We start from the raw sequence: 12,535 nt of genomic DNA on the forward strand, positions 1-12,535 counted from the left end.
TCATGCAGACAATGGCAAAGATTTTGGTGAAGCACGACATGCTGTAGGTACCCTCTAGAAACACTTTACACATCATAGCCTGGCAACTACCATAGCAGTACCGAAGAATACCAGTTTATCCTCCTCCCTTTTCATACAAGAGGAACCCTTTATCCCTGGACTCAGCTTTTCCAGGAATAAGGGAAAATAAGTCTTCTCTAGAGGCATCCACAAGCTTTCTAAGCACAGTCTCAGAGTGCTTAGAAGATTTTTTTTTTCAGGCAAAACCAAACTGCATTCTTTTTTTGAAGTGTATTTTACTACCCAATTTGGAAAACTGACCTTTCTCACTACAGGAAGAATTCCTTGAGAATGCTTCTGTGTGGAGGAAGGAAGAAAAGACAGACACACAATACACTCTACAGGAATCAGTACTGATAAGACAGGAATTGTCTGGCCTTTTTGTACTGATTTGCTATACTGCATTTTGTGGGACTGAGCAGAGAAGCCAGATGCTGAGGATTAGCAGTCCTGCTGGTCTGGATGGGAAGAAGCAGAAAAAAGCCTGCTGATTTTACTGATAATTTCCCCTCCAAATTAGACACATCAATAACCCTGGCTTCACTGATAGGAATGAAAGTGGCCTCAGAGTACTACAAAATATTAAAACTCTGTAGCAATTTCTTTGTCCTTTAAGACTATGGATGTATTTCTTCCTAAAACCCACTCTGCCCCACCTTCTACCTTTCTCAAAGAACATACTGGCTTAGGGTTTAGAACTCCAAGCTAACTCAGGTAAATTCCTCTTCCTATCACACAAGATATGTATGAATCGAGTTTTGCTTGTGGCTCCAGTTAGATGGACTAGGACAACAGTAAAAGGAATTGGAAAGGTTTAGGATAAAGAGGTTACCAGACAACACCAAACGTCATTGGCAGTGCCCAGTGATCTCTATTTTCAGATACAGCTTTGGAGAGGGGTGATAGGATGTCCTTTGTTGTCAGGAGCATGCAACTACTCCGGAGCAGACTTCTATAATCACACACTGCCCTTCCAGGTTGGTTTTTATAGTTTTGGGCATGGGAAAACACAGTTTATTTCCCAGTCCTGATTATCTTGCTCTGGAGGCTAGGAGCAAGACAGACTGCACCCTGATTACAGCTAACCAAAAGCAACACCTGTAACAGGACAGAAATACTTTTTGTCACTGACCTCACCTGAAACTGGAAGGACAGTAGTTGACGCATAAACCTAAAACTGTACACATTCAACTTGACTGCCACCCTCCTGTGCACCTCCCGCCCCCCATATCAAATGCAGGCCTGAAACAAGTTAAGGTCACACACGTTAATAGAAACAACATTATAATTAGGTAAATTTCAGACTCACTTGACACATTTAAACTGATTAAAGTAATATCAATATCTGGGTAAGTCACCAGCCACTGAAAAGGCAGAGGAAAAATTCTCCAACAAGAAGGCTGTTTCCTTGATACCTATGGCAGACAGATACAATCCTGAACCTCAAACACAAGCAATCAGAAGTATCCATTGTAGTAAAACCATACACATTTATTTTAAAAGAGAAAATAAAATGCAAATGGAAGAAACCAGAATGCAACATAAGCACCAAATCAGACTCTCCAGTTCTGTGAGGTGTTGAAATTCCACACCAGACTGTTCTAGGCTAAATGCAAAAAGTAAATTAAGAGTAACTCCTCTGAAATTAGTACAGCATTGTCATTCTAAGGAAAATAAAGTTGACTGACATTAAGGGATATTCTGTTCAGGTGAGGATATCTGGCTCATAAGTAACAGAAGTTTAGAAATCCACTGAAGTCTGACAGCTAAAATCAAAAGCTCTTAAGAATTTGAGTAGTTTCCAAGTATGATTATTTGAAAACACTTGCAAGGAGCAATGTTTTATTAATCTAACATACTGGACTTCTTTAAAAGCAAAGAAAACACTTACTGTGGTTGCATTTGCTGAGGTAACCCCACAGGAGGCTTCTGCTTGATGGTGAATGCCATCTGAGTCATAGGGCCAACCTTCGGTGGGACCTGCACCTTCTGAGAGAAGGTCTGCTGGACAGCCTGCTGGGGTATGGGCCACGGGGGAACAACAGCGCTCCGGGCTCCAGTGGAAGATGTGTCTTGCATGACTGCATCCTCACAGGAATTACCTTTTGTTCCTGGTTTACACACACAAAGCTGAGGTCGCAGGCACATCCCTCCATTTTGGCATGGTGGTGCACAGTTAGCTAAGAAAAGACATTTTAAAGAGTACCTGTGAAACAAAGCATGAAGGAAAATGCAAACCCTCCCCACAATAAAATGGCATTAATTGCTAATGTTAATTGAATAGGACAGCATAACATTGCTAAGCTCCGTGAGATAGTATATAAGTTGGTAAAGCTTTTACTGCTTTCCTACAAAAGACATGCCTAATGTTTGAACAACTTAGAGAAGTAAAATGCTGGTGAGCTGAAAAATAGGAAATGCAAAAGTTAAATCGGGAACTATAGCATTATTTCAAATCTTCCTGTTAGCAGCCTCTCCTTCCCTGCATCCTCCCTCCCCATACTTTAACAACCAAACTGCATCTGATGAAACCATATTATGCGGATTATAGAATTCTACTACTGATCCAGGCTTGGAATCATTTTACTACTACTTAAAAATCACAAATCTTCCATAGGTACATAGAAGGAACCCTTACAGTCACCTTAGCCAAAACAATGCAGAGAAGCATGAAGTGATTCAACCCTTCCCCCTCTAAAACCAAAATGAAATTCCCTCTGATATCACCACTGTAATAATGTAAAAAAGGAGACACAAACTGCCACTACGAAGACATAGCTACACCTAGGGGTTGCATTCTTTAAAGAAACAGACAGGTGCTTGTGATTATCCTGAACTAGCTTCTATACATTCTTTGTACCACCAGTAAAAAGGGCTGAGATTCTTCAAAAGACAATTCACTTTCAGATACCTGCCTTAATATAGGATTAATTACACTGTTGGTGTTGCTCTATCCACTGACTATAGAGGGAGTCTGAATAATCAGCCTAGACTCAACACCCAGCTACCAGACCTAGTTAACAGAGGATCAATTCCATTCTGAATGAACAAGAAGTTTTAAGGAGCAAATCCCACAAAAAAAAAAAAAAGCAGTTGCTGATCATATGTATACATGACACTGCAAAGGTATGACTAATTTGAAGATCTATTTTGGATGCTTAAACCTACAATGCTATTGTATTTACAGAATTTTAAAATAACACAAATATTACGAAACAAATTAATTCTCTTACCCAAAAGATACAATTTAAGAGTAGAATGCAATTCTAATTAAAATAGCTATCAAAATAAATTATTCATTAGTCCCATTAGAGGCGACATATAATGAAGCATTTATAAGAAGAATCACTGCTGAGCTACTTTGCTTCTTCAAACTAAGCATACTTTTAACATTGTGAAAGATCTTTTAACATAGACAAAAATTATATGCCCCATTATTAAGTCTACAGGTTTTACTGAAATAGGTATAATCATATCTTAAACCATAACGTGTGATTCTGCACCATATTCAGGTATATCCAATTGCACAATTATTTTTAAAAGAGTCAGTCCGCAGCCCTGGTCCAAATAAATTGGAGTACCTGGCACTTCAATCAAGTTTTAATACACACATTTATATATTAAAAATAAACACACCATCATACATATGAAATAACTTATTAGGATGGGACTGCATTAATTTGTAGGACTAATTTGTCAACTGATAATACCATCTGATACAGATTATCATGTATACCACCTGTAGAGGACACCAGAATTGCCCTACAACTTTAACTACTTCCCCCTTCCATATATTGTTCAGCAACATATCTCCTTTTCAATACTACTTAGCTGAGCTAGCTTCATTGCATACTATGCATCTCCCTGGCATCTAAAAAGCAATAATTTGCTTCTTGTATTTCTGTTTATTTAAGACTATATTTTGTCTTTGACTGCTGGAAGACTGAAGACCCTTTTCACTGTAAGCTTGAGATTTAAAACAAAAATATGTTGTTATATACAAGCCAACTCTTTCTTGTGTCTTGCTTTAAAGACCAAGATTTTGCTACAACAGTAAAAGTCACTTATATGCACATGACTAATTATATCTTTGGAAAATAGGTTGAGGAGCCTTAAATTCTAAATAAGTTTCATTGGCTTTGGAGAGACTAAGACCAGAACAGTGACCCCATCACCCAGGTCATCTGTAGAAAACTTGCAAAGTTCACAGTGAAACAGTTTGGGCACAGTTGGGAGTGCTTTAGAAAAATATCACATAAATTTTTGTGTAAAACAAAAAGAAACAGGCTTTTCAAAAGTCCTATTTTTACAACATTAAAAAACATTCGTACTTAACATATTTCTGGAGATTTATGGACATCCAGCTATAGTAACCTCCAGCCTTCTCAACCAGTTATTTAAAAGCCAAAAATCAAACACAAAAGTAAGCTAACAAGACCACCCTCGGAGTCAATATAACAAAACATCCACTCTGCTAGGACAATTATCATTGTGTATCTCCTAACTCTCAAAAGTGAAATAACAATTTATACACACAGAAAAGACAAAGCTCAGAAAACTGCACCTCTTTTTTCTGTAGTTAAGAACCAAAGCTGTCCTTCAGAAGCCTAAAAAAACACCTTAAGTTTCCACTTATCAAAGTGAATCTAATACAGTTGCAATGAATTTTAAACTATGCAGCTGAAAACAGAACCTGTTTTGAAGTTACCATATCTTTTTTTACCCAGGCAGACTTGAAGATTCTTATTTCACTGTCAGCAACATAAACCCTGAAATTTTCTCAGCTTTACGTGTACATAAAGAATACGGAGCTCTGCAGGACAAACTGTATTACTCTAGCAGGTCTTAGAACAAAACAAGCATCAGCAGATACAGCAACTATGTTACAAAAGACCCAGTTTGTCTCAAATCATGTGAATAGTGACAACAGGCTAAAGAACTGATCCATTAGATCTTCACAGCAATGCACCCTTTGATTGAAGTTCTTCATTAAGGTTGTGTAACAGAAGATCACAAAATAAAAAGGATAAAATGATAAAATATCACATTTTTAGGAAAGAATTAAAATGAACATGTTAACCGACAATACAGCAGTTTAGTTTTGAAAACATTCAAGACAGCTGCAGCGTGCCAAATGTATGACCTAATCATTTCATTTGAAGACAACAATAATGGCACATTAACTGAAAGCACCACTATTTTCCACAAAGCTAAGCTTCCAAAAACTGGAGCGTGGAAGTATAAAACTGAAAAGTAGGCCAATAAACTCCTGTCAAAGGCAATAGGCTTGGTCCTATTCAATTCAAGGAGGCCATGACTAGACATTCAAAATGGAGCTTAGTAAAGGTGCAAACAACGAGACTAGGCTTAGTGGGTTAGATCAAAGATCCACTTAGTGCAGTCTCCTCTCTCCATTACTAGGCAGATGGTTCAGGACAGGATGAGAAGCAAAGTTTGTACCACTACTGCCTTCAAGAACTAGAGGCTCAGCAGTTTCCTGAGCAAGAGTTCTGGTTTTGTTTAATATCCTCAACGCATTTTTCTGTCAGGAGTTCACTGATGTGCTTTCTGAACCTGTTAGTTTCAGCATCCAAAACCTGCTGCGCCAAGGAAGCTGGCCACATTGGACGGCCAGGCATAGACAACATAACCAACTTCCCCCAGCTTTCCAGAAGTGTGGTGAAGGAACATGGGGTTCTTTCAGGTTGGTTTTGTGTCTGTACCTACTAAAAGTAAAGCCACAGTGCCACATTTGCTTTGGAAGCCCCTAAATCACAAAAAGCTGAAAGCATTTTCTGTGGCTGTATCCCAACATGTTAATGCTTTTTATGCATCCTTCCCGAATCAACTACTGGCTCACTACCACTGCAGACAGAATACTGGGTTAGAGGGATGCTTATCAGGCCTAGTATGGTTGTATTTGACTTTCTTTCAGAAGAGCAAGCATAAAACAACAACATTACCATTAGGCTTAAGCACACCCCTTCCAACACACCTGTATGTTGGTTTGGGACTGATCTTTTACACATGCACTTTTCAGTCCATGTATTCATGTTATTTTGGTTAACGAGTATATAGATACTTGCAGGAGCAAGACCTAAAATACAAGGCTTACAACAGTTTTAAAATATTTACATATTTTAAAACTTCTACATATACATAAAGTACTTCTGTTTTAATACACACTAAATTAAGCATAATTCAGTATATTAAATCTGTAAGCATAAAATGTTACAATATATTGAAGAAGTTTAAATAAAAATTGTTTTTTCAGACCTTTTGGACAAATCAAAATACAGGTATAACTAATCCCACTTATCAAGAAAAAGCTTTTCTATTAAATTCCTGATAATTCTTGAATTAAGATCTTTAAGAGCTGATTCCCATGCTAATCACATTGATTTTACCTTACTTCACAGTTACCTTCCTCAGACAGTAACCTCATTTACAAGTTTATTTCCTTGTGTCTCTAGATCAGGTGGAGAATTGAAATTCAGAGAAATGTACTTTTCAGTGAGAAACTCACAATAAACAATTTAAGTGTCTCAAGTTCCCTGCACCCAAAAGTTTATAATCTTTTAGCCTCAGTTCCACCTTTAAGCATCTCCTTTATCAAGCAACTGCTGTTGCTTAGTAGTTAAATGACCACAAAAATTTTTCCATGTCATTCCTGAATTTCCATTTTGATATGATGACACTATAGTGTTGTGTTATTTCTAGTAAGACCATCCACTAGATTCTTCCTTTCTGTTTCCACATAAAATTTAACATCCTTTTTTTCCTTCTCTTAACCATAGTCAAGCATCAGTTTCAGCAGAATGCACTGACTTCTAACAAATTTCATCACTGCGCACATTGGCGCTGTATATATCAACTTCTCTCATAGGAGTGCACAAATCCCATCAGGTAAAATACATGCTAGAGGGCAAATAATAGGACATACAGTAATTGGAAGGAGGATTAGAAGCGTGGGGCTTTTTCAGATTCCAGCATAAAATGGTTGAGAAATGATGCATGTATCAAGTTTACAGAAATGGGAAAAGACAAATGGCATGAATATATCTGTGCTAGAGCAGAAATTTCAAGTTCCTTTACATGTGACATCGGAATACTGTTAAAGGCATAGCAAATATTGTGTTTCTTATTTCATTAATTCAAGATTTCTACTCCTCAAGCATACAAGGAAACCAAACCAAAGCTCATCTTAGTTGAGTGCGCATCCCAAACAAAAAGTTGTGATACAAAGGCACCTCTAACTCCTGCCATGTTGAAAGACAGTGTCGTGACCCCCCACTGATTCCAAAAGAAAAGCAGTAAAGCACTTTCTCTGGAGAGCAACGAACTGTGGGTTCTGAAAGGAAAGAGCCATATTCCAGGTTCCCTCAAAAATCTGAATATGGTGCTGGCATTCTGGAGAACAGCAAAGTTAATAATTTTCCATGATTTTTACCCTTTTATTCTGGATACCATTTTGAGTCTTTTAAGTCACTGTAAGCTTTACAATGGAGACTAGAAACTCAAAAGGTAACTGAAGGAACACTTGGTGCTCACCATCTAATGCTTTTCTGAAGATCCAGTTCTCTACCTGAGTAATTCTCTCCAGTTTTCAAAAGTTGAATTTTAGCAGAAATATATCGCACAACTCTACACAGTCATTGAGGATGGGGGGGAAAGCGGAGTTTCCATCCAAGGGTGAGACAACCATGTTGTAAGACCATTCTATAAAAAAGTTGAAATTACTTAAATAATCAGAAGAAATGGCATTAACTGCAGAAAACCTGTGACCTCTATACTACTAGTAGAGGAAGTATCACAACCACCTCTGTCGTCCTACATAGGAACTTTGCTTTTATCATAATTATATGATCTTAGGCAACTCTTTCCCTTAATATACTTCAAATAAAAGCATGCATCATGTTGGAATTCTTCACTGGTCCACTTCAAAACATCTGATGCATTCCCACACTGGCGTGGATGGCTTTGTAAACATAACCTCTAAGAAAGGAGGGAAAAAAAAACCAATGCTTTTGGCATACATATTTCTTTTAAAAGAAACAAAAATCACAGAGGTTCTCTGCCAACCTAATGACAACGTAACATACTTTATCAAGATTATTTTCTATGTTTCTTCACAGTATTATCTCTAAATGCTAAGATTTATCAGAATTTAATAGCAGCTGTACTGAAATACTTCAAAAGCTTAACTTCAGCAAAAGGAGGCATTATTTTATCAGTCAAGAATATAACATGGTGTTTGATACTTGGTATTTTCATTAATGTTGTGTTAACTGGAGTTTATATATCATAAATACTAAAGTTAGACTGTAGAGTCCGGGAGGCATTTTAAAGCCTTTAATTATATGAGGTCATAATTATACATATTCTGACAGTCCAAATATTTCGTATGCTATAGATCCTTCTATCATTTCAGTATCAAAAAAAGTCATTCACTACAGAATGGACTAAGCCAAGGAAACCAGCAAATTCACATGCTACACTCTGTTCTTGCTAGCTGGAGTGGTTAACTCTCCAGTCTGCAATCCTTGTAATTCTCTTAACCTTTCCCATTATAGCATTTATTCATTTTGTTACAAAATACTTTATAAGAAATATGCAGGAAACTGAACAAAGTTTTTAACTGCGTACAGGATTCAGACATCTGAAGTGTTATAGAAAAGATACACCGGAGAAAAGACTATTAACCATAATAGAGTAACGAAAATGCTAAGAACAATAAAGTTTTTCCTAGATCCAACCAACCCTCAGTAAGAGTGCACCTTTTAGTTGCGCTTCTCTGAAAAAAAACAGGCTTAAACTGCCATCTAGAGATAATAAAAAAACCTGTTTTGAACTATGAAAAAACAAATCTTGCCATAGGACACAAAACAATTCCCCTTTGTCAGGAAGCAGCTCTCCAAAACTTTAAGTTTACGCAGGGATGACTCTCTGCATTTCACAAAAAAAGAACATGGCTGAGCAGAACTGTTTTTAGCGCTGTATTTAAATGAACATCTTGCTTTGCTAACATGTAAAATCCTTGTTCCCTTTCTGTGTGCAGTCTGAAATGCAGAGAGATGCTAAAGCTTTGCTTTCTTTCTGTAGTCAATGGAAAGGATCTGTTTTCTAGGAATAAATTAGGCTAAGCAAGTCAAGTACTGGTGCTTTTAAAGGCAGAACAAAAAAAAACTAAAGCAAAAACCTCAAACCCAGCCCAGTATCAGCCCATGTTAGTTACAGAACACAGACCCACTTGACAATGTGAACCACCCATAGCCTTCTAACACCTGGTACTGCAGTATTTGAACTAGGAGCCAGCTAAGGAAGGTGTGTACCCCTACCCCTCCACTAACCCATTAGCTCACAGGCAATTCAAGCTTGCTTTAAGCCAGGAACAGTTGGCGCAAGCTGCCCTTCATGTTGGAGGCTGCAAAGAAGGGTATTTTTAGAAGTGCTGCACCCAACTTCTCAAGGCCCCGCAGAGTGCAGAACCCCACCCCCCACTACAGCCCGGCTTTCCCAAAGGCCGGGAGGCTCCCTGATGCCATGCGCACAGCTGCTTTGTCCTGCTCTCTCCGTTTGCTGGAGAGGAAGGAGAGGGGAGCATGCCCCACTTCCAGCTTCTTCCTTCTCCACACTCAGGAAAAGCAGCTGTACAAGGAGAGAGCTTTAAAGACTCATATTGGAAGTATCAAAGTATCACTTCACCATCAACACATGGCTCACAAAGAAAAGGCTGGGTAGGTTTCAACTCATTAATTGTGGACTTATATTTCCTCACCAAAACATGGTCATGTCTGCGCTGTGTGGAGCAGGTAACAGTCCCCTGTCTTCTCACGGGACTCAGTGCCTCCTCTCATGGGAGGGAGGCTGGCTGCCATCAGTGCGCAAAAGACAGACACTGTGCTCAAAGGCCACGCTACTGCTTTAGCTTGGGCCAAGATCCTCACTTAAGGCACATCTTTCTAGCTGCACTCACTGAGGTTCGGTTTGTGTTGCGGAGCCATCTTAAAGCACGTGCAGTGTACTACTTTCAGATGCAAAGAAAAATTTAAAAATTTAAGATTCCCACCCTAAACCCAAAACGTGAACACTCCAAGAATGCACCTAATGTATTTCAGCCTCCTATTGGCATTAATTCCACAAGACCAGACTACACCTAGTCCAAAATAAAACACTGAGCCCTAAAACACACATACCATGGGCCTCAGGTCATCAAAAGCAAAGGCTTTAGTCTATAGATATGCTCCCATTAGTCCATGCTGCTTGCTAATGTAGACAAAGCCAGACTACAAGAACCTGGATCCTCTCATTCTCCCCACTTCCCAAGGGCAGAAGCTAAAATAAAGCAGAGTGGAACTACCACTGAGGGCTAACAAGAGCTTTCCCAGTACAAAGGCCCATCTATTCCTTGCATATGAAATTCAGAAGTTTTATTTACATATTACAGTAGCAGCAAAACCAAGACACTCAAGTAATGGTTTCCAGTTTTTCATTTGTAAAGTGTTTAAAAACAACATCAAAGATTAGATTACAAAGGGCTAATGTATAGGTCAGATACATGAGGTCAAAGTACTTGCGTCTCTTAAAAATTGAGGCATTTAATTTTGATTTAGACATAATTTGAAGGAGATTGATCTGCTTTTACTGATGTGATGGTCTTAGAATGAGAAGAAACAACGTTTGGGAAGAGCATGTTATGGTCAGGCTTTGTATACACAATGTAAATAAAGAGAACTTGGTAAAACTCAAAGCCACAGAACTGATTAAGCACAAGCCTCAGGAATCATTTATGACCAGAAAACCTCCATGAAGCACAGCTGCAAACATCTGAAGTACACAGTTCCAATGATGAGAAGTACTGCTCTCCTGGATACCACCACTTCTAAAAGCTGAACTGAAGACAGAAAAAGCAGATTCAGAGCAACCAATATTAAAAATATTTAGTGGTACAGAGTTTTATATCTAAGCCGGGGGACCCATGTATGCTTTTAAGTTTCCAGGTCTGGATCCTAACCCTATATCAGAACAAGACCTAAGCATGCAACCTCTCCCTCTACTAGGGTATGCTCCATCCAGGTCTTGGACAACTGAGGGTCTAGAACTACCAGTCATATCATAAAGAGCCCTTTGTCCTGAAGGAGACACAAAGCTGTAGCATGCTAACTCAGCAACAGTGAGAAGTATAGCTCTGGACATTTAGGGATCAGACAGCTCAAACTGAATAGCAATTGACCTATAACAGAACTGAACAAGCAGAGGCCGTGCAGTTCTGGGAACTGAAAAAAGGGACCTTCCTCTGGGGGAGTATGAATACAACTTTCTAGTCTTCTTCTCCAGCAGGAAGATTCTACTGTTGTATATTTTCTTATTCTGAAAAATAAATTAAACTTTGCTTATCTTTAGCACATTTATTTGAGTCAGGAAGTCTTTCAAAAGAGAATAGAATAAGCAATATAGCCTTTCAATAAAAAAAGGCAACAGACTGTCTTATTTTCTGGACCTTTCCAAGGTGCCTGAGTACATGACAGACAGGATAAAACTTCAAGACCAACTCAGAGAATCTAGTCCAGTTCCAACTCCAAAATCCTCACCTTATGCCCATGCATGGAATACAGGCATGCACACATACAACACCTTCAGCTGACAAAGACGCAAGATCCTTCTTCTCTTAATTTACAATGATGATGTACATGGGTTCTACATCTACACAGACAGTAATTCATCTCCCTGTAAGAGATTTAATCTAAGCATAATCATTCCTCACTTGTTTGCCCTATGAGCATTCCTTACACCTCTGCAATAAGGAGGTCATACATCAGTACTCCATTAACAACCAACTCTCTCCTTCCCACTAGCATTTGTTAATTCTCATCATTATGTTAGTGAAAGTTAGCATTCTTCCAGACAATGCTTTTTTTTTTTAAACTATCCAGTTTACATAGAGAACATTTACACAAAGTTTATATTAATTCTCCAGGCAAAGCACGTTATTATACATTTTAGGAGTCTACTATTACAATAAGGTGGTTCAGATATTGTTGTAATCATTAAGAAAATTAAAACCAAGCAAACAGAAAAGCATATTTTGTAGGAAGTAGTATTAACTAACAGAAGTTTAATAGCAAGTAAAAGAGACAACAGGTTTCAATAGACTAAACATGCAGCTGAGAGGCAGGAACCCCCGATTTCCAGCTTCGGCCTTCCAGTCAGTTATTATAACTTGTCCACGGCCACATTTAACCTATTGGTTCAATTTCCATAAATGAAATAAAAACCCACACTCTAGGTTTTACTTGCCTTACAGCCATGTTACAGACCTAATTAATGTTTGTATAATGCTCTGGTAATGCAACAAGTACTAACAAAACACGTCTCCAGCCTTGGTGGTATCTTACTGTGCTTATCCAGATTATAACCTGTGATAACTATGACTTGAAGACAATCTTTGTCATAAACCGTTTCACGTGCTTATAGT

General features: G+C 38.3%; 1 protein-coding gene across 7 annotated transcripts in view; it reads right to left on the minus strand.

Annotated features, from left to right (window-relative positions):
* The window catches only part of LTBP1 (latent transforming growth factor beta binding protein 1), a 210,017-nt gene that overhangs the window by 193,152 nt on the left and 4,330 nt on the right, over positions 1-12,535 (minus strand). For 6 of the 7 annotated variants that reach the window (XM_075089236.1, XM_075089237.1, XM_075089234.1 and 3 more), the window contains exon 3: positions 1,952-2,240. The exons of the other annotated variant lie outside the window; for it this stretch is intronic. In XM_075089236.1, coding sequence (XP_074945337.1) covers positions 1,952-2,240 — 289 coding nt within the window. The remainder of the gene's footprint in view (positions 1-1,951; positions 2,241-12,535) is intronic. 7 annotated transcript variants of the gene reach the window in all.

This window comes from Phalacrocorax aristotelis, chromosome 3 (assembly GCF_949628215.1).
Source record: "Phalacrocorax aristotelis chromosome 3, bGulAri2.1, whole genome shotgun sequence".
In the NCBI taxonomy this organism is placed as follows: domain Eukaryota; kingdom Metazoa; phylum Chordata; class Aves; order Suliformes; family Phalacrocoracidae; genus Phalacrocorax; species Phalacrocorax aristotelis.